Raw genomic sequence first — 24175 nt, 5'->3', positions numbered from 1 at the left:
ACGTTTGACGTCAATTTACTTCGATGAAAATCGCCATGTGTGCGGACTGTACAAACATATCACATTTTTCTCTCTTTAGTTCTTAATGGAATGAAGAGATTATTTCAAAACCTTTTATCATGCATGGCTACTTTCAATTCATCAGACATTATGTTTAAACCTGCAATTATTACATAATATCATCAGTCGGAATATGACTCCAAACGTTTGATGCAATGTATTTCTGTAATAGACATGAATTGAAGGAAACAGAAGATCAATACAGAATATCCCCTGATGACATAGCTGGGGGAATATGTTGATATTGGTGTGGAAACCAAGCTCAAGTACATCAAGCCAGTTTTGAAGATCATTACCGCTCTTTCAAGTAAACAACTTTGTTAAAAAAAAAGCATCATATTTCTAGTTTACGGAACATACACTATACGTTTTATCTGTAAATTGTACTTTATATTTATTAACTTGTCAGACGTGAACGAGTGCACCGCAAACATGACCATCTGCTCCGGACTGGCTGACTCCAACTGCAACAACACAGACGGAAGTTACAGATGTGATTGTGGCTCAGGCTTCCTCAAGAACACCACCACTAATCGCTGTGATGGTAAGTGAAGTCATCGCCTACAACTATAGCACTGAAGGCTAAGCTACTCTTACAACCATAGCTTCTACATTTTTAAATTGTAGCATTTCCTCTTTTAATTGTATCAACCATTACTATCACTGAAACAACCTTTATTGTACAACCCTGGTATTGTCTAATTGTGACGTATAATCCAACCTTTATGATAAATACAATAATGTTTCTCATGCAATGTTACAATACAATATAAAACTCAAATATTGACTTCACAACTGTCCAAGTCAAGTCATGATTCTTACACTAGATTGATAACAATTAGACCCACATGTTGTATAACTTCTCATTCAACGTCGTCATACTGCCTGCTTTCGTGTGTGACAGATATTGATGAGTGCCAGGACACCCACAAATGTAGCGGTACACCAAACTCAACCTGTAGCAACTCCCCAGGCTCCTTCTCCTGCAACTGCGACAACGGCTACGTCAAGAACGTCACCACCACCAAATGTGATGGTAAGTCAGGTTTCTTTACCAGAACCAAACTCCAAAACTCGCAACCCACTAAGTATCCACGTTTATGCTCAGCTATCACTCAACTTATGTAATACTTCAAGATGTGCTTGTATGGAAGCAGAGATGCACAGGTCACTTTTATCCGCCGCACATTTGCCCCAAGACAGACCTAATTTTGCAACGTGATGCTTTCTTAGGATCGAACACATTTGCTGAAGGTGATCTGGCATCTCAGTCGTAAAGGTTACGTTAAGCTATTGTTTTCAGGAACAAAAGTGAGTGAGTTGGGTTAAGTACCCCGTTGAAAAATATTTCTGTTATATCAAGGTGTTTTACACTTTGGTGATACCCACTGGCACGACGGGTATGGTGCTGACAATTTAATGAAAGAGGACCTGAAATTCAAACCAACAGTGTATTCAAGCACATATAGAGCACGGCGAACAGCGAACTACACAGCGAACTGTGGTGCCTTAGATAAAAGGGCCAGCCGTTACCGTTGCCATTAGAATTGTCCTTGTTGACGAATTTTCAATTCCATGGTCCTGTGGCAATGTGTCTTTTGTTATATGTGACCTTATAGGTGCTGGGATACAATTGTGCTGTGACATCATAAAGACGTTTGACGTCAATTTACTTCGATGAAAATCGCCATGTGTGCGGACTGTACAAACATATCACATTTTTCTCTCTTTAGTTCTTAATGGAATGAAGAGATTATTTCAAAACCTTTTATCATGCATGGCTACTTTCAATTCATCAGACATTATGTTTAAACCTGCAATTATTACATAAATATCATCAGTCGGAATATGACTCCAAACGTTTGATGCAATGTATTTCTGTAATAGACATGAATTGAAGGAAACAGAAGATCAATACAGAATATCCCCTGATGACATAGCTGGGGGAATATGTTGATATTGGTGTGGAAACCAAGCTCAAGTACATCAAGCCAGTTTTGAAGATCATTACCGCTCTTTCAAGTAAACAACTTTGTTAAAAAAAAAGCATCATATTTCTAGTTTACGGAACATATACTATACGTTTTATCTGTAAATTGTACTTTATATTTATTTACTTGTCAGACGTGAACGAGTGCACCGCAAACATGACCATCTGCTCCGGACTGGCTGACTCCAACTGCAACAACACAGACGGAAGTTACAGATGTGATTGTGGCTCAGGCTTCCTCAAGAACACCACCACTAATCGCTGTGATGGTAAGTGAAGTCATCGCCTACAACTATAGCACTGAAGGCTAAGCTACTCTTACAACCATAGCTTCTACATTTTTAAATTGTAGCATTTCCTCTTTTAATTGTATCAACCATTACTATCACTGAAACAACCTTTATTGTACAACCCTGGTATTGTCTAATTGTGACGTATAATCCAACCTTTATGATAAATACAATAATGTTTCTCATGCAATGTTACAATACAATATAAAACTCAAATATTGACTTCACAACTGTCCAAGTCAAGTCATGATTCTTACACTAGATTGATAACAATTAGACCCACATGTTGTATAACTTCTCATTCAACGTCGTCATACTGCCTGCTTTCGTGTGTGACAGATATTGATGAGTGCCAGGACACCCACAAATGTAGCGGTACACCAAACTCAACCTGTAGCAACTCCCCAGGCTCCTTCTCCTGCAACTGCGACAACGGCTACGTCAAGAACGTCACCACCACCAAATGTGATGGTAAGTCAGGTTTCTTTACCAGAACCAAACTCCAAAACTCGCAACCCACTAAGTATCCACGTTTATGCTCAGCTATCACTCAACTTATGTAATACTTCAAGATGTGCTTGTATGGAAGCAGAGATGCACAGGTCACTTTTATCCGCCGCACATTTGCCCCAAGACAGACCTAATTTTGCAACGTGATGCTTTCTTAGGATCGAACACATTTGCTGAAGGTGATCTGGCATCTCAGTCGTAAAGGTTACGTTAAGCTATTGTTTTCAGGAACAAAAGTGAGTGAGTTGGGTTAAGTACCCCGTTGAAAAATATTTCTGTTATATCAAGGTGTTTTACACTTTGGTGATACCCACTGGCACGACGGGTATGGTGCTGACAATTTAATGAAAGAGGACCTGAAATTCAAACCAACAGTGTATTCAAGCACATATAGAGCACGGCGAACAGCGAACTACACAGCGAACTGTGGTGCCTTAGATAAAAGGGCCAGCCGTTACCGTTGCCATTAGAATTGTCCTTGTTGACGAATTTTCAATTCCATGGTCCTGTGGCAATGTGTCTTTTGTTATATGTGACCTTATAGGTGCTGGGATGCAATTGTGCTGTGACATCATAAAGACGTTTGACGTCAATTTACTTCGATGAAAATCGCCATGTGTGCGGACTGTACAAACATATCACATTTTTCTCTCTTTAGTTCTTAATGGAATGAAGAGATTATTTCAAAACCTTTTATCATGCATGGCTACTTTCAATTCATCAGACATTATGTTTAAACCTGCAATTATTACATAAATATCATCAGTCGGAATATGACTCCAAACGTTTGATGCAATGTATTTCTGTAATAGACATGAATTGAAGGAAACAGAAGATCAATACAGAATATCCCCTGATGACATAGCTGGGGGAATATGTTGATATTGGTGTGGAAACCAAGCTCAAGTACATCAAGCCAGTTTTGAAGATCATTACCGCTCTTTCAAGTAAACAACTTTGTTAAAAAAAAAGCATCATATTTCTAGTTTACGGAACATATACTATACGTTTTATCTGTAAATTGTACTTTATATTTATTAACTTGTCAGACGTGAACGAGTGCACCGCAAACATGACCATCTGCTCCGGACTGGCTGACTCCAACTGCAACAACACAGACGGAAGTTACAGATGTGATTGTGGCTCAGGCTTCCTCAAGAACACCACCACCAATCGCTGTGATGGTAAGTGAAGTCATCGCCTACAACTATAGCACTGAAGGCTAAGCTACTCTTACAACCATAGCTTCTACATTTTTAAAATGTAGCATTTCCTCTTTTAATTGTATCAACCATTACTATCACTGAAACAACCTTTATTGTACAACCCTGGTATTGTCTAATTGTGACGTATAATCCAACCTTTATGATAAATACAATAATGTTTCTCATGCATGGTTACAATACAATATAAAACTCAAATATTGACTTCACAACTGTCCAAGTCAAGTCATGATTCTTACACTAGATTGATAACAATTAGACCCACATGTTGTATAACTTCTCATTCAACGTCGTCATACTGCCTGCTTTCGTGTGTGACAGATATTGATGAGTGCCAGGACACCCACAAATGTAGCGGTACACCAAACTCAACCTGTAGCAACTCCCCAGGCTCCTTCTCCTGCAACTGCGACAACGGCTACGTCAAGAACGTCACCACCACCAAATGTGATGGTAAGTCAGGTTTCTTTACCAGAACCAAACTCCAAAACTCGCAACCCACTAAGTATCCACGTTTATGCTCAGCTATCACTCAACTTATGTAATACTTCAAGATGTGCTTGTATGGAAGCAGAGATGCACAGGTCACTTTTATCCGCCGCACATTTGCCCCAAGACAGACCTAATTTTGCAACGTGATGCTTTCTTAGGATCGAACACATTTGCTGAAGGTGATCTGGCATCTCAGTCGTAAAGGTTACGTTAAGCTATTGTTTTCAGGAACAAAAGTGAGTGAGTTGGGTTAAGTACCCCGTTGAAAAATATTTCTGTTATATCAAGGTGTTTTACACTTTGGTGATACCCACTGGCACGACGGGTATGGTGCTGACAATTTAATGAAAGAGGACCTGAAATTCAAACCAACAGTGTATTCAAGCACATATAGAGCACGGCGAACAGCGAACTACACAGCGAACTGTGGTGCCTTAGATAAAAGGGCCAGCCGTTACCGTTGCCATTAGAATTGTCCTTGTTGACGAATTTTCAATTCCATGGTCCTGTGGCAATGTGTCTTTTGTTATATGTGACCTTATAGGTGCTGGGATGCAATTGTGCTGTGACATCATAAAGACGTTTGACGTCAATTTACTTCGATGAAAATCGCCATGTGTGCGGACTGTACAAACATATCACATTTTTCTCTCTTTAGTTCTTAATGGAATGAAGAGATTATTTCAAAACCTTTTATCATGCATGGCTACTTTCAATTCATCAGACATTATGTTTAAACCTGCAATTATTACATAAATATCATCAGTCGGAATATGACTCCAAACGTTTGATGCAATGTATTTCTGTAATAGACATGAATTGAAGGAAACAGAAGATCAATACAGAATATCCCCTGATGACATAGCTGGGGGAATATGTTGATATTGGTGTGGAAACCAAGCTCAAGTACATCAAGCCAGTTTTGAAGATCATTACCGCTCTTTCAAGTAAACAACTTTGTTAAAAAAAAAGCATCATATTTCTAGTTTACGGAACATATACTATACGTTTTATCTGTAAATTGTACTTTATATTTATTAACTTGTCAGACGTGAACGAGTGCACCGCAAACATGACCATCTGCTCCGGACTGGCTGACTCCAACTGCAACAACACAGACGGAAGTTACAGATGTGATTGTGGCTCAGGCTTCCTCAAGAACACCACCACCAATCGCTGTGATGGTAAGTGAAGTCATCGCCTACAACTATAGCACTGAAGGCTAAGCTACTCTTACAACCATAGCTTCTACATTTTTAAAATGTAGCATTTCCTCTTTTAATTGTATCAACCATTACTATCACTGAAACAACCTTTATTGTACAACCCTGGTATTGTCTAATTGTGACGTATAATCCAACCTTTATGATAAATACAATAATGTTTCTCATGCATGGTTACAATACAATATAAAACTCAAATATTGACTTCACAACTGTCCAAGTCAAGTCATGATTCTTACACTAGATTGATAACAATTAGACCCACATGTTGTATAACTTCTCATTCAACGTCGTCATACTGCCTGCTTTCGTGTGTGACAGATATTGATGAGTGCCAGGACACCCACAAATGTAGCGGTACACCAAACTCAACCTGTAGCAACTCCCCAGGCTCCTTCTCCTGCAACTGCGACAACGGCTACGTCAAGAACGTCACCACCACCAAATGTGATGGTAAGTCAGGTTTCTTTACCAGAACCAAACTCCAAAACTCGCAACCCACTAAGTATCCACGTTTATGCTCAGCTATCACTCAACTTATGTAATACTTCAAGATGTGCTTGTATGGAAGCAGAGATGCACAGGTCACTTTTATCCGCCGCACATTTGCCCCAAGACAGACCTAATTTTGCAACGTGATGCTTTCTTAGGATCGAACACATTTGCTGAAGGTGATCTGGCATCTCAGTCGTAAAGGTTACGTTAAGCTATTGTTTTCAGGAACAAAAGTGAGTGAGTTGGGTTAAGTACCCCGTTGAAAAATATTTCTGTTATATCAAGGTGTTTTACACTTTGGTGATACCCACTGGCACGACGGGTATGGTGCTGACAATTTAATGAAAGAGGACCTGAAATTCAAACCAACAGTGTATTCAAGCACATATAGAGCACGGCGAACAGCGAACTACACAGCGAACTGTGGTGCCTTAGATAAAAGGGCCAGCCGTTACCGTTGCCATTAGAATTGTCCTTGTTGACGAATTTTCAATTCCATGGTCCTGTGGCAATGTGTCTTTTGTTATATGTGACCTAATAGGTGCTGGGATGCAATTGTGCTGTGACATCATAAAGACGTTTGACGTCAATTTACTTCGGTGAAAATCACCATGTGTGCGGACTGTACAAACATATCACATTTTTCTCTCTTTAGTTCTTAATGTAATGAAGAGATTATTTCAAAACCTTTTATCATGCATGGCTACTTTCAATTCATCAGAATCTAAACCTGCAATTATTACATAAACAGTTACAATTGGGAAAATTAGTCCAAACGTTTGATGCAAGCTATTTCTGTAATACATATGAATTGAAACTTGTGAATTGTATTTTTGTCTTCCGAAGATACTGAAGTTTTGAGATGTAATGAAAAGTCAAAATGTGATCTCATGGTTGATCACATATATAGAATGTCCCTACAATCACTGTCCTGAAGCCGAGTTGTTTTGTTTTTTTGATTGACATGATACCTTTGAAACCGATATTCAATTCCCAGAAAACAAGTGTGACGGCAGTGACGGGTGTGAGGCTACTTGTGTTAACACAGGCGGCTCCTTCAAGTGTGAGTGCCCAGCAGGGCAAACTGTCAACCTGGATGGAAAGACGTGTGACGGTAATATATCCTCCTCTTTCAGATTACCACTGTGAATTAGAAACATGCACATATCAAAACATTTGAACTAGATCACTACTGAATATATTTAGTTTAAAGTCAATAAGATATGAAAGTAACTGGAGTAGACAAGTAAACGCAGATTAACAGCATTGAAACAAGTGGCTTTTTTCACTGATGTCATTATGCAACCCTTTGGTACAGAGCATGGCGAGTATTGTAGTTAACATATGCAAACTGTCCATCGTGTACATACATCCTTCGCAGTTCGGTTGAGAAATGATCATCCACTCTTCATAGTTCTTGCTGATTCAGATAGATGACATGAATTGTGTCTACCTTTTCAGCTGTTGAAATATTCGCTGCTAGTATCACCCTGAACAAAACTGTGCCCGAAAGCGCCTTCAATAACACCACGGCGGAATATACCAAACTACTCAAAGACATAGAGAGAGCGGTAAGATGACGTGGAGACTCGGTTGGACGTGTCTTGTTCCGTGACGGCTCTTAATCTTGCATTGTTTTACTAGATAGTCATTGCGTTTTGGCACGCCCAAGAAACGCAATTCCGTTGCCTTAGATGATTAGGACACAGGTGTTCTCCCTTTTCTTATTTTGTACCCGACAGGACACCAGTGTACAGCTGTAAGCGGATTACTCCGCTTTGAACATTACCGGTAGGGCAGGATATGCTCATCCTTTTCGCGAACACCTGGTGTCATCACTGATTTTCTTTTGTCTATTCAAAAAATTGTCACTGCTATTTTGCCCTTACGCCAAATGGAATCTGTTTCGGCGCTAAATGAAGATATTCTCTTGCACTGAAAATTCATATTATATTTACTTATATGAAGGCGTGCCAACTTGACATGGGCGGAAATCCCAAAGTGATCCAAGTCTTAGTAATTTACCACTTTGATTAAAGCTACGAGCATGGGTATGGTACTGACAGAGCATGAACCCTAATCAGAGTGTATCAGTGATTCGAACCAACGATCATGTGACGCCAGCACATTTCAATGTGTACAATACCCTGCCTATGTAAGCATCTGATGATTCAACATTCCCTTTATATACTGTATGTTTGAAAAGTTAATCTTTACAATACATTAACTATTCACAATGTTATCTTATGTTTATGTCAACGTTTCGTTGTTTTTGTTTCAGCTGATTATTTACTTCAAGAGCGAACTAGTTGATGCCTTTGTCACGCTTGTTGTCATCCGAATCAGGTGAGTAGTTCAACCTGGGATTGAGCGTGCATTTCAGCTGTTACTGAAGACCTTGAATAAGCACAGAGAGTGAGTGAGTGAGTTGAATTTAACGACGCTTTGAACAGTATTTCAGTTATATCACGACGTATAAGCTTGATATGGGAGGAAAATGATACTGTTTCCAGACGTTGACCTCTTTGATGAACTCTGCAAGCACGGTATAGTTCTGACAAACCTACAAATGTGATCAGGGCGAACCGGGCTTCGAACCCACGACCATCGGTTTTTGGCAAGCTGAAAGGTCGCAACTCTTCGTAGCGAAGTACGAGCCACAGCGGCCAAGTATTTGCACAGATAATTACTGAACCCAATAAGTCTAGCATGTCAATGTACCTTCATTTCAAAAAGCTATAAACGAATTTTCATAAATATGACGTTTGTCCTGTGTGTGCTTTAGATCGGGTAGTGTCGTCGCTGACTACACAACTGAAATTAACAAGATGGGAGACACTGACGCTGCCGCAGTGTTCGCCAAAGCCACGACCGCTCTGGTATCGGGTAACTTAACTATCGATGGAGTAAATGCATCCGTTCTGGCCCAGACAGTCAATGGGACTAATGGTGAGTGAGGCTTGACATGTACTGTTTGTTAGTTTATTTATTGTTTGACGCCGCACCCAGAAATAGTCAGGCTACACCGCTACTCGTCCGGAACATCATCTGTTCTTAGGTATTATCAAGCCCGAGTGATTTCAAACCTTTAAACTATAGGTTTCAAATAGACGGGAAGACCCCTATATGCGCAACTTGATACGTGAAATAGTAGCATATACAGAGCTAATAAAAAATACATAGAATATTGCTGTGATGATTACTGTAGAGTAGTTATCTGGTGAGACTTATCTAAAATGCGAGAAGTCTGTGAGACTAATGTTCTCAGCAGTCTCCTGTGCTAAAGTGTCACGTGTACCCCGTGACCAATGTTCTCAGCAGTCTCCTGTGCTGTATTGTCACGTGTACCCCGTTGACTGATGTTCACAGCAGTCTCCTGTGCTATATTGTCACGTGTACACCAGGTCTGATGTTGTCAGCAGTCTCCTGTGCAAGTGTCACTTGTAACCCATGGCTGATGTTCTCAGCAGTCTCCTGTGCTATATTGTCACGTGTACCCAGTGACTGATGTTCTCAGCAGTCTCCTGTGCTAGTGTCACTTGACATTCCTCGTGTTCCCAATAGTCTGCCGTGCTTTGTTTCAGTGACGGAAGATGCGTGTGACACTTACAGGACCAACTGTGAGAGTAACCAAGTCTGCGTCAATGATAAGGGTACACCAGTCTGCAAGTAAGAGATCCATTTTCTCAACTTGCGTCAAAAGATAAAAGATATTTCCAAAGTAGTTGTTTCTGTCAAATGTAAATTAACATGAGTTAAAATCAAATGTAGCATTTACTCTTCAGCTAATCAATCTGTGTTGCCTTTCAGGCTCGTTCCCGAAGAAAGTGAGTACATCGTTATGCGGCTCCACATTAAGATCTTCTTTTGCCTAAAACAGAACTTTATAGAGCGATTGGAAATCACCTTTCCAAAAAATGTTTTTAATTATGTAATGGTTTTGCAAATTACAGATGCTGTTATATATAATGATATAGAATTAATCACAGATGATACCATAAAGCTATATATAATTAATCACCCGTCAGAGATGAAATTATATAGCAATATAGAATTAATTTCAATCACAGATGATGTTATATAACCAAAAAGGACAAATTCCACATCGAACACAGTTGAAATTATATAGCGATATAGAATTTATTACCCATCAGTCACAGATGATGTTATAGAACCATATAGAACACATTCCTCATCGAACACAGATGAAATTATATAGCGATTTAGAATCAACCCCAGATGGTGCTGTAGAATCAGCCATAAATTAGCCATGATACACAACTAAATAGAATTCACTTCCTCAAATTGCAGAATATGGTTAATGACACAAAGTGTCAACAGACCATACTGCAGTGGACATCAGCCGAATACATTGTTTATATGATCGGCGTTGTTTCAATAAATGCTCAAAGCCTTCCTACTTATATTAACCCAATCAAATCATGTTTGTTTTCAGGCGACTATCGACTTATTATCGGCCTTTCCGTGGGTATCCCTCTCTTCATCATCATTCTGGCGTCCATCATCGCTATCATCTTTATGAGGATGAGAAACCAGAAGAAGAGTCTTGAGAGGTCGTCTGAGGAACGGTGAGTGGGACAAGTGCGCGTTCTGGTGGATGTAGTGAATGGTAGAAGCCAGCATTCCCAGTGGCGCTGTCTGCCTCATTCGGCAGTGAAACAGAGAAGCTAGTCTGACAGTTGTATAAGTATAAGCTGGGTAGTGAATCACAGTCTGGCAACTGCACATTGTTAGTATCCCCCGTCACGAAGTGGCGCGAGGTATAAAGGAACGGAGTTCGTCCATCCGTCCGTCCGTTCGTCCATCCGTCCGTCCGTCCGCTTTTCAAAATGGTCCAAATTTCTGACTGATGTTACTGGGCATGATCTGAAATGAGTTTGATAATTAGTGTCGTAAATTCATTTTTTACAGAGTTATGGCCTTGATCCGCGGTGTTCAACTTAGTGTATAGTGAAACTACTGACGTTGATCGAATGAGCATGTGTATGTTATCTAAGAGATACTTGTCAAGACTGATTTCGAAACTTGTCCAGTCAATTATTTTTTAAATGACCTACGGTCCTTGGCCCATGTTATTTTACTTGGGTTATAGTGTAAGCAATGGGAACAAGTTTTCTCAGAAACTGATAAAGTTAACTTATCCAAGAAATACTTATCAAGACTGAGTAATTTTATCAAGAGAAGGGAACATTTGCTTGTATCAATTTCACATTGAATCATTTTTTCTGATGACGTTCCAAGTGCCAATCCTTCAGACTCTATGGGACTCTTTGTTATAGTTCATATTCACTACCATATGACCAAAGAAAGTTCTAATGTGCCCCATGGCGCTTGATAGTGATAACGCTTTTTTTCTTGTTACATTGAGAAGTCTAGCTGTTGTATAAGTGGGGTAGTGAAATAGACCAGATGGACCTAGTTGTACATATAGGGCAGTGAAATGAAACCTTGAGAGAAATTGTTATGTTTGTTGAATAAAAAGCTAGCCTAGCTGCTGTTCACGTATTACAGAGGTTGATTTGATATAAGATTCAAGATAAGACTTGTCTGACGCAAGTTGTAGAAGTGAGTGGTGGTTATAAGCGATAGGTTTCACTAACTACATAATACTTAACACATTTCAGATACGACTCCTACCTACATCCATTCTCCAGTCAGCTCGCCACTCGCGACGGCTTCTACAGCGCCAACCGCGGCATGTACTCCCCCGACTCCCTCTCAGCAGCATCCAGTGATGACAGCAACAAGAGGAGGAAGAGGAATGGGCGGGGTAGTTTCAGAGACAGTGCTTGGTTCGCTAAAGAACAGCAGAATCAACGACGTGAGTTCATTTAAATGGGAGAGGCTTGCATTATACGAAAATATCAATAGTAACAAAAGAAAAAATGAAGCTAAACAAGAAATGAGGATGAAACTTGATGTAACTGGGAATGCAGATAATAGTGCAAATGCTGAAAAAGAAACTTAGAATGAAACTGAGATTAATGCTAAAGGTAATGACAATGAAAACAAGTAATGTTTGTTTGTTAACTGTTAAACGACAAAGACAGCTATGTTCAACATATATCACGGCAACCTGTAAATAATCGAGCGATTGATATTATGAGGAACGTCCCTCGCTGTCAGGATACAATGGCCCACAAGGACACCAAACCTGACATCAAATCCATTTAGTTGCCTCTTACGAGATAGGAGAATGTTTTTAATCCGGCTTTCCTACGGGGTTAATCACTGAAATTCAGACTAAGGAAATTAATAGGGATGTGCTGAAAACGACAATAAGGCTTTATGAAACTGATTGATATTAAAAGGTTAAAATATTCAAAATGATATCAACAAAGAAAATATATGATTACATTATTGTGAAATTGGCAACCTTCATTGGAAGATAAATAATGATTAAAATGAAATTGAAGCAGACTGGAGATCTGATAAACATAGTCTTAAGTCAAACTATTAAATATTATCTCCGACACTATATTAAACTGAGATGGACACGTACTGTTCAAAGTGGCGTTAAATGAATTCACGCCATATGTGTCTTTCTTAGATAAGCCTCATGTATGACATCGTTAAGATCATAGCAACACATTGATTGGAATAAGCTGCGTAGTACACAGAACATATAATACAGCTAGTAATGATAAAGTTGTCCACAACTGCTTCTTTGTACAGTATTTCAGTTTTAACACTGCCTATCAGCTTACAGGAAGTGCAGGTCTTAGGCGTTCACAACTTTGGCAAAACTCACAGCACGGGTATGATGCTCAAAAACCAAGAATCATTATCAGGAAGAATATGGGATTCAAACCCAAGATAATAGGATTCTGGTACACCCAAGGGATGCAACTCTGAACAGCGAATTGCGGCGACTACTTGGCCACCCGTACACCATATACACTGTAGTCAGCTGAGCAGTAGATATTATGTTGTACTCGCAGAGAAATCGGCCACATGTGTCTTTTTATTTGCATTCTTGTGTTTGAAATGGGGCTTAACGCATATATTTCCCGACAGCCGATGACAGCGACCTCTCCAACTTCTCCTGGGACTTCCTGTACCGGATCATGCCACCCAATGAAACAGTGAGTACTGCTGGGACAATGGTATAAAAATATATTTCATAGAAATATATCGTATATCGTACACATAAACTGGTGCTTCACATCAACAACAGGATAGCTGAAACCTTGTACATCAGTGTGTCGTCACACAGGTGAAGATTGCTTGTTTGTTGTTAAACCCCGCCCTTAGAAATATTCCAGCTTTATGACGGCGGTTTGTAAATAATGGAGGCTGGGCCAGACAAGCATAGATTGCTGGGTACCTATATTCTAACCCTAAATCCCCATGGGGTCACAAGGATGTAGGGCTTTAAACAATGCACATACCATGACATCCTTATGAAGTAAAATGTGTGACCGAAGTTCTTTGTTATTTCCATTATGTCTACAAAATTGGCTGAAATGAAATGGGGGAAGTATGTGTATAATCCAGACTTTTTGATACTTCATGAAGGCCCGCCATTGGATAATAATGCTTATTAGATATTTTGTTCATGACATATAAGCTTGTTTAAAATGGTTGAACATATGTAAATCAAAAAATGATACTTGATCATAAATCATTTTAACCGAATGATGTTCCAACATTAGTTTTAGGCACGACCCTTTCTTCTCCTCCTGGGAACCTTCAGAGGTCCAAACATTGACGTCTGATTTTATTCATCGTGTGTTTGAGGAAGCTACTTTTTTTGTACGGAATGTTTTAGCATATGAGTAACGCCTTAAACTGTGCAAGATTCTTTCATTGTGACCAAAGCCGGATCTGATCTGGAAAAACATGTCATGACTTCTATGTTTGAATGATCATGCAGTTATGATGTAGTCGGAATCTTACCATGACTTCTGCTTTTATTGAAAAGGGTTTTGTGGCTTTTAGTCAGTGAGGATATTAGTACTGACTGACTGACTGAAGATGAGCAGACAACTATTGCACTGAAGTGAAATATGGCGATGTGTTATGTACATCTACAGTATGCAAGGTAACATATATACCATAAACTTGTGTCATATTTCAGTTCGAGATAAGAAGACCACAAATCAACGCCTCCCCCTCGCCGAGATCACAACTGAAAGTAAGGTTCTACATGTATTTGAGCATTCAGTAGTAACATATCCAGTGAAGACAATGTATGGGTTCAGTTTAATACACGCACCTCCAATATTGCGGAGGGACACCATGTTCCCTACAATAAGGTCACGAGTAACACATTACGTTCGCATTACGTATGCAGGGTGTCCGCCTCATCGGTTGAAGTATTACAAAAGTCATACAATTATAATGGTTTACCAAGTAAACCCATATAACTGTAGGGGCGGTGAAGTAGTCTGGTGCTTCAGGCGTTCGCTCGTCACGTCGAAGGCCTGGGTTCGATTCGCCACATTGGTACAATGTGTGAAGAACATTTCTGGTGACCCCCGCCTAGATGTCACTGAAATAATGCTAAAAGAAGAGTGAAACCCAACTCACACTCACTTGTATAAATGTATGATACAGATTAGACCTTTCGGAGCCACACTACCCAGATAGCTGTACATATACAACCCTTGACCTGGCCCAGTATCTGCCAATGTGTCGTTGTGCACCATTGCCAGAGTTGCGTGTTGTGTTTTTGATTGGTTCTTTCAGAAAGCTTATTTTACGTGCATAATTGCTGGCGAAGGGTTGAACAGGTGTGAATGCGAATGTTCGCAGGGTGAGAATATGTGGGTTACTGACTTTTGAATGTGTGAGAATGTCTGCATGTAGTATATTGTCTTATGAATGTGTCAGACCGTGTGGTATATTGTCTTGTGAATTTGTCAGAGCATCTGCATGTCATATATTGTCATGTGGATTTGTGACAACATCTGTATGTGGCATGTTCTCTTGTGAATATGTCAGAATATCTGCATTTGTATATTGTCTTATGACTGTGTAAGGACATGAGGTATATTGTCTTGTGGATTTGTCAGAACATTTGAATGTGGCATGTTCTCTTGTGAATATGTCAGAAAATCTGCATGTCGTATTTTGTCTTTTGAAAGTGTGAGAACATCTGTATAGTGTGTAATCGTCTTTGTCTTGTGTATTTTCGGGAACTCGAGTACATGGTTTATTGTCTCGTCTCTTGTGTTACAGTCCAGCCGCCAGCACCCCTACTCCAGTGCCTGAGACACCTGCGAGAAACAACACAATCTTCAGTTGAGACAGATACGCCACTAGCAGGCGTCTTGCGCCACTGAATTATTCATGGACACCCTGGGATATTCCAATTATGCTTGAATGATATTGACATTTAATTGTCTTTATGTGCCATGGACTAATCCTTATAATCCTTGATGGCTGGTGGGCATATGCTTGTCATACTTGGTTTATGAAAGCCCACTTTCATTATTTTGAGATATGATATTTCGATATATGTTTGCATCTTCCGTCTTTCATCTGAAGAAATTAACGATACATCCAGTGACGACAATATACGCTTCATATCCCCTCATCTCATGCAGTATAATGGGTTTTTGACACATTTGGGAACATATAACGTTGTCGACAGTATTGGGCAACTGTACACACGTTCCTGGATATCATTCACTGTAGTTATTGCTGGGTCTGTTATTCCTTGTAATATCAACTAATACTTAACCCGTGAAGATCCGGGATAGAATATGTCCACAGCAAACCCATGCTTTTTTCGTAAGAGGCGACTATGCTTGTCGTAAGAGACGACTAACGGGACTTGATACATGTAATCGTATCCCAATGGCGGCTGACGTGACAATGTTTTGTGTCATCTTAATTATTTGAATATTTGATAAATCTAAACAAGGAAAAGTTATTCAACCATCACAATTGCATCTGTCGTCATTTCTGAAATTTTATGTCCTTGTTTTCAATTTCATGTTGCCTCATTCAAACCAGCATCGAAGATGCTGTAAAGTCTCTCTTAATGCTTTGTATAAAGCATCTATACAGTGTATACTTTCTGTTTTACTAAGATGATCACATGTGACGACAATAAAATACGTGTTACAGGTAGCGTATGTATATCCTTGTATCCCTCTGTTGTTATGACATGGCATTAATCCAACAGGACATGTGGTATGACGCATTCTAACACTCGGTTATTTTTCTTTGCGAGACAACGCAGGCGATGTCCGAAACTGCCTCAATTTGTTGTGCAGAGTTGCGCGCCTTAGATATGGTGGATTCGCTTATCTTAAATTAAATCTGAGATTCGCCCCAATTGGAAAGATGGAAGACAAAATTACTTGAATATTCTTTTTTAATGTATATCAAACTATTGATACACGTAATGATTGTATCACGGTGTCTAATGTTGAAGTAAACATCAGCCTGTCCAAAGATCCCCCGCACATGTAATGTAATTAGGAGAACTACAGATTAAAAAACATACATGTCGGTGATTCATTTTCCCCAGATTGTTTGGGGTATGGTCAACTTCGCGCTGGCGATAGGTAATCGACAGTCATTGCAAGTAAGATTAAGACCTCCTTTTCAAATTTGGTAACTAGCCATGTATAATGTAGATGAATCAAGTTATTCAATATCGCACTTTTTACACAAATTCACATTAAGGCACTGGTGGAACCCCCTAAAAAGCGACAAGATCGTGGTACATAGCCCTAGGTGCAGGTGGGGTCAAGGTTTCACGTTTATGGGATAGCGTGCCATAACTATACAGCGATTAATTCCCTTACGTGTATTGCAGTTGGATCATCTTGGATACCATATAAGAGTGTAGTATTTTTTGATGTATATACATATATATGTATGAAATATATGATGTCGATATCTTAAGTCAGGAACCATACTTATAATGTCATTGTAAATATATTCCATGTATGCCAACCGTGTATGAGAGATTAACAAACCATATTTCATTATTTGTTTATGTTATACATATTTACTATTAAAATATACCTATTCTTGAAATAAAATATGTATTTACATAACGTGTATTTTAAGTTGTGTTTTTTTATAAAGGGCAGCAAAGCTGAATTAGTCTTTCCTTGGAATGTTCGCAAGTACTGACAACGCTACATTGTGTCTGGGAGCGTCAAATAATCAATAACTGTAATTATTTATCAACTCTCCAAATATGCTCAAATCAGCCCTCATCATATTGAAGAACTGGAGCAGCAATACGGGCTTAATGGGATTTAAGTGTTTCTGTATTGGATTTGAGCGGGCAAGTATTGGATTGGAGCGGGCAAGTATTGGATATGAGCGGGCCAATATGGGATTTGAACGGTCCAATATCGGATTTGAGCGGTCCAAGACGGCTACGCCGGGCCAATGCATTCCTTATATTGCGAACACAGCAAGGCGATAAACTACTGTTAACACAAGATATTTTATGGATGACAACTTCTTTATTGTATTACGTTTCGATATAGATCCTCATACCGTTGTGAAGTAAGACAACACTGTACAGGTTTATATACACTTTATGAGGATTAAGAAAAACAGTATGAGAGTATACATATAATGGATTAACAAAGACAACAAAGGATAATACAAGAATCTATATCGAAACGTGGTTTGATTAACGTGGAGGTTCTTTATGGTCGAATTGCATTGTGCACTGTTGCACACAAGTTTTTTGTCTGATGATTCCCTTGTGAAGCATGTCTAGACACATGATGAAAACAAGGAATTCCACAATTTTCGTAAACGAACCAAGGATTTTGGACATAATCTCAATGTCAGTGTTGATTTTGTTGATGATTCCTTTCTGCTGAACGGTACAGAAATCAACCAAGTGAAGTGCCATATCAAATAGCTTTTTCAAAGAGAGGCTATCTGAACGACCAATGCATCGAGTTTATGTTTATGTGCAGTGTGTTGAGAAAATCAGCAACACTGCAGATTAGGTCGTCTGGCCTGAAAAGTGAAACAGAAGGCTTTCTGTTTGCTGCTCAGGACCAGTCACTTCCCTCTCGAAACCGTCAATGTGTGATTTTGCATCAAAATGTGAATGAAATGAAATGTAGATTATGTATTGAATTTAATGAGACTGTCCAACACATTGTGAGTGGATGCCCAGCTTTGGCACAGACACAGTATCTTAAGCGACATGATGGGGTGGCTCGATCATTTTATTACCGTCTTCGTCATGTTTGTGATTTTGACAGAGATCCATCCATGGTACGACCCGGAATATGTAGAGGGCGTCATGGAAAAAGATAAATACAAAATCTTTTGGAATAGACCCGTATACAGCCTCAGACATATCCAGGCCAACAAACCTGATCTTGTCCTTTTTGATAAATCCAATGAAATCATTTATATCATTGAATTTTCTGTCCCTTTTGACAGTGATGTGATTGACATGATTGAGGAAAAACATGGCAAATATGCAGACCTCGCTTTCGAAATGACACTCTTGCATCCCTAGTACCAAGTTGTCCGACTCCCCATTGTTCTCGGTGCCTTAGGATTGGTACCTCCCAATCTGTCGACTGACATTGGGAGAGTACCCAGGTTTGCTACCAGGAATACAGCCCTTCTGACAATCTGGGTAATGCAGAAGGCTGCAGTGTTGGGGAGACTTCACATTCTCCGAAAGGTTCTGGGAGGGTTTGACTAGGCATTGAAGTTTCTGTCCCTATTGACAAGATTCAGGAAAAATATGGCAAATACGCAGATTTCGCGTTCGAAATGTTACGCTTGCATCCCAAGTCCCAAGTACCTAGTTGTCCGACTCTCTCGGTTCCTTAGGTTTGGTACCTCTCAATCAGTTGACTGACAAAGGGAGAGTACACGGGTTTGTTGACTACATCACTTCTGACAATCTGGGTAATGCAGAAGGCTGCAGTGTAGAGGAGTCCTCACATTCTCCGAAAGGTTCTGGGTGGGCTTTGGATCCCCAGATAAAACAAGCCATCATCGCAAGCCTCACCCGACCTGCTAAATCCATTTATCATCCTGATGCCCTCAGCAGTGAACTGGACCATCTCAAGGAAACCTTCACTTCTCAACAGCTATCCTGCCCAACTAGGCTCCAAAACCATCCGCAAGACCCTCAAGAACTCCGACCCCAGGCCCATCAGAATCACCACACCCTACCAAGGCCCTGTCACTCATCATATTTCCCGCCTCATCAAGAATAAAGCTAACATAGGTGTCACTTTCTATAGAGGCAAGTATATCAAGACCCATCTACAAGCTAATGGCAGAGGCACAAGCAGCGCAAGTCCCAACCCCCGAGGATATATATACCAGATACACTGCAACTGTGTCCACCAGTACGTTGGAGAAACCCTTAGACCCATCAACGCAAGACTCAAAGACCATCGGACTCTGTTAACAAACTCGACCAGAAAGCCGCTATTTCCGAACACATCCTGAAGAACGAAGACCATAACATCATGTGGGAAGCCATCAAAGTCCTGTCTATCCCCAACAACAACTGGCGACAAAGGAGATACCAGACAGCCATGAACTGTGACCAGAGAATCTATCAGTGCTAATTACACCACCACCACTTTCATAGATACATGTATCATTACACATGTGAAATTCACAACCAAATATGATAACCCTAAGTGGTTTAGGGGAAATCTTTAATGAACACCCCTCGTACATATGTGTGATCTCTGCCTCATGGCATTCATTCACCTGATAAAGGAGTAAGCATATACTCCGAAACGTTGTGTTCCTCATAATAAAGAAGTTGGCATCCATATATTCTCTTCCTCAGAAATACAGAGATAAATGGAAAGTGTCCATCAGGTATACCATCGTACATGGATTAAAACCCTTATCTGTAAGTAAAATGTATTTCCCCATGAAATATGAATAATATATTACTTAAAAGAAGTAACGGTTAACGAAAACCTTTTATTTCATATAAAGTTGATCTAAAATGGTTGGCGGGTATTGCAATGCGCAGCCTTATAATTGTGGGCGTTCTTTATGTTTGTTTTGGTTTTTTTGGTGTTTAACGCCGTAGTAAGCAATATTCCGGGTATATGACGGCGGTCTGTAAATAATCAAGTCTGGACCAGACAATCCAGTGATTGACATCGCTCCACGCAATTGGTTGGTTGGTTTGTTGTTTAACGCCGCACTCAGCAATATTCCAGCTACATAAATAATCGAGTCTGGACCAGACAATCCAGTGATTAATATCATGATCATCAATCCACGCAATTGGGATCGATGACATGCATCAACCAAGTCAGCGAGCCTGACCACCCGATCCCGTTAGTCGCCTTTTACGGCAAGCATGGGTTGCTGAAGACCCCGGATCTTCACGGGTCGGGCGTTCTTTAACTGCTTTTGAGTAGTATGTGTACATGATCTTCAGTACCTAAGCAACTAGGAATAGAGACACCGTGAACTTGAGCTGAGACATTAACATGAGAATCGTTTCGCTTTATCCTTTGCCCATGGGCAGGCCCATAGGACAGAATATTTTCCTTTGCTCAAATCTAATGTTTTTGTTTTGGATATTTATAAAGCTGTCTCTACAAGTATCAATGACACACAATTCAACTCTTTTAGACTTAATTAAACGAATTTGTGGCGTTATTCAAATATTTCGTTCATTGGCGAAAAGGTTTGGCCCATGGGCGAGAATATTTGCCTTTGCTCAAAACTCATGTTTTTGTTTTGGAAATATATATAAAGGTGTCTTTACAAGTATCATGACACACAATTCAACTCTTTTAGATTTTTTTTATGAAACTAATTCGTGCCGTTATTCAAAAATCTCGTTCATGTGCGTGAATATTTTCTTTTGGACAAAACTCATGTTTTTGTTTTGCAAATGTATAAAGGTGTTTTACACATAATCCAACTCATTCTGACTTGATCCAACTAATATGTGGTGTTATCGAAATATATTTCGCCCATGGGCGAAAAGGTTTGGCCCTTGGGGTGGCCCGTTGGAGAGAATATTTTCCTTTGCTCAAAACCCATATTTTTGCAGTGGAAATATATAATGGCGTCTCTAGATGTATCATGACACATAATTCAACTCTTTTTGGCTTAATCCTACTAATTTGTGGCCTTATTAAAATATACTCTTCAACAAAAAAAACTTTACATAGATGTAAAACCACTTTTTGTCAAATATCTAAAATAATTACATTAACTGAGAACTAAATAAGTCAAAAAGAAAGATGATGTGTCTATAATTCGCGAAAACACATGCAAAGCACATAAACGTAGCGTTTGTGGGTCAATTTTACAGCTTCATCCAAACGCAACCGCCTGTAAAAAACGTGCAGCACAGGATCCTACATTTAGGCATGCAAGCCCCCCTGCTGAATGGGTATAAAAATCCACATCAACGGCTGTTTATACAGTCCTTATAACGGCAGTAGAGGCGGTGACAGAGTCTGAATGCAGCTCAACGGAAAAACGTCATTGGGAGATTACAAGCTGGAGCAACTTAGCATGAAGTGGCCAGGCACTTTGGCGTATCCAGACAGACAATCTCCGCACTGTGGACCCGATACAACAAAACCAACAGAGTTGACGATAGACCAAGGTCAGGAAGACCAAGGGTGACAACCCAAACACAAGATCGATACATCCGGATGCGACAACTCCGAGACCGCACTATCACAGCCACGTCTACAACCACACAGATCCCTGGGGTACGCAGAATATCAGATCAAACGGTACGCAACAGACTGAGGGAGGCTGGACTTTTTTTGCACGAAGACCTGTTCGACGTCATGTATTGACCCCACGTCATCTGGCGGACCGTCTGTTTTGGTGCCAACAGAGGGTTAGATGGGCATGTGCAAGGTGGAGAAATGTACTGTTTACTGACGAGTCCCGTTTCCTACTCACGCGTGCTGATGGGCGCGCACGTGTCTACAGACGTCGGGGTGAACGTTACACCCCCAACTGTGTGCAGCATGCTGTCCTATTTGGCGGCGGGAGTGTCATGGTATGGGCCGGAATTCATCACGGTGGTAGGACGCCTCTCGTGCATGTGGCAGGTGCATTTACAGGTGTTGCGTTACAGAGACTTGATCCTACAGCCTTACGTTCTTTCTCACGTCAACGTTCATGGCGGACAGTTCCAGCAGGACAACGCTTGACCGCATATTGCACGTGCTTGTCAGGACTTCTTACAGCACAACAACATCCAGACATTACCTTGGCTAGTCCGGTCACCAGATTTGTCCCCGATTGAGCATCGGTGGGACGAGTTGGATCGACACGTTCGCAGAAGGAATCCACCACCCCAAACACTTCCGGCGCTTCTTGATGCACTTCAGCATGAATGGCAGCACATCCAACAGCGAGTTATTGACAACTTGATTGCATCTATGGGTCGTCGGTGTCAAGCGGTGATTGATGTACGTGGTGGGCACAACCGATACTGACATTTTCTGTACACCTGTAACATTAACTGTATCGTGTACGTGTGTCTGTCTAGGTGACACGATTAATGTTTTGAACATTGTGTACATTGATCTTCAAACAGTGTTTCAATAATGGTTTCTATGTCCTATTTTGAAACAATCGCATTATATTACATTTTTAATGTAAGTGTCAAGTTTCTCTTTTTGAAGAGTATATTTTGCTCATGGACGTAAATAGTGTGGCCCATGGGCGAGAATATTTTACCTTTGCTTGCTCAAAACTCATGTTTTTTGTTATGGAAATATATAAAGGTGTCTCTCGAAGCATCATGACTCATAATTCAACCCATTTAATTTAATCCATCTAATTTGTGGCGTTATTAAAATATTTCGCCCATGGATAATAATATGGAAATTTTAGCAATTTACTATCAGAACGAAATAAAGGCTTTTTGTTTAACTTTGCCTATGATTGTTTGCATACACGTTTACATAATATTTTGATATCGAACTGTTACATACAAATAGCTACGCCCCAAAAGATGAATAAAAGAAAATTAGTGCACGTTGATATTGTTGAGCCTTAATAATTTCAAAATAGTCTCAAATATCACCTTTTTTTTAGTTTTTGATTGATAATGATATTTGATAATAAATACAATATCACATATCATATCAAATATATCAAAAGACGAAAAGGTCCTCTGCAAGCATAAGAATTTTGTTACTTTAATCATATATTCATATCTTTGATAAGGGCGCCAAGTGATATTCTCTATTCTTACATACCTGTGTGTGAAAAAACAATTAAGATAAGTTGTATCAAAGATATGTGTGATATCGAATTCCAGGTCCATGATTGGTTTCTCGATAGTGATGGCTTGATTGCAATTCATTGATACGTTACTCGTGCTAAAGTCGAAATCACCCTGGTCAGTGTTGAAACTTTATGGTTTTAGGGGGCACTTTATGCATCACCAGGGGCTTGTTAATCAACACTTATGGTGGAAACGTTTTTGTGGACGGTCACACTAGGTACACTGCAGAGCAAAAGTCTTTTACTTTAAAAACTACTTTTTTGTAAAACGTTTGCGTGGCTAAGCGGCGACTTCGCAGAATGTTTGTCAAATTTCTGCATAGTTACACAAACACACCACGGAGCTACTGCGGGACCAATTAGTTTTACATGTCCATGCCAAATGGTGACTGTTTTTCACTATTCATATTCTAATTCAATTCATAATGCCACATCATTACAGTACTCCTTTAAACTTTAAAATTACTAAAAACGAGAACAAAAAATAACTTATATATAGATTATTCTCTCTTTTATCAGCTGCTACGTTTGTATCGGTTGCACTGTACAAAGAAGGATTTTGTCTGTCATCTTGCAGATTTAGACTCAGAATGTGCTCATTTTGATTAGGAACGAAAATGTATTATACAGTTAAAAGTTATACATGTACACTGTAATGGT

General features: G+C 39.8%; 1 protein-coding gene across 1 annotated transcript in view; it reads left to right on the top strand.

The window, feature by feature from the left end:
• Window positions 1–24175, top strand: part of LOC124134734 — a 462484-nt gene that overhangs the window by 331723 nt on the left and 106586 nt on the right. The window contains exons 80-87 of the mRNA XM_048381564.1: window positions 470–604; window positions 965–1096; window positions 2185–2319; window positions 2680–2811; window positions 3900–4034; window positions 4395–4526; window positions 5615–5749; window positions 6110–6241. Coding sequence (XP_048237521.1) covers window positions 470–604; window positions 965–1096; window positions 2185–2319; window positions 2680–2811; window positions 3900–4034; window positions 4395–4526; window positions 5615–5749; window positions 6110–6241 — 1068 coding nt within the window. The remainder of the gene's footprint in view (window positions 1–469; window positions 605–964; window positions 1097–2184; window positions 2320–2679; window positions 2812–3899; window positions 4035–4394; window positions 4527–5614; window positions 5750–6109; window positions 6242–24175) is intronic.

Source organism: Haliotis rufescens, unplaced genomic scaffold, assembly GCF_023055435.1.
Source record: "Haliotis rufescens isolate VD_foot unplaced genomic scaffold, xgHalRufe1.0.p SCAF_4, whole genome shotgun sequence".
Classification (NCBI taxonomy): domain Eukaryota; kingdom Metazoa; phylum Mollusca; class Gastropoda; order Lepetellida; family Haliotidae; genus Haliotis; species Haliotis rufescens.
This window is presented reverse-complemented; position numbering and strand designations above follow the sequence as displayed.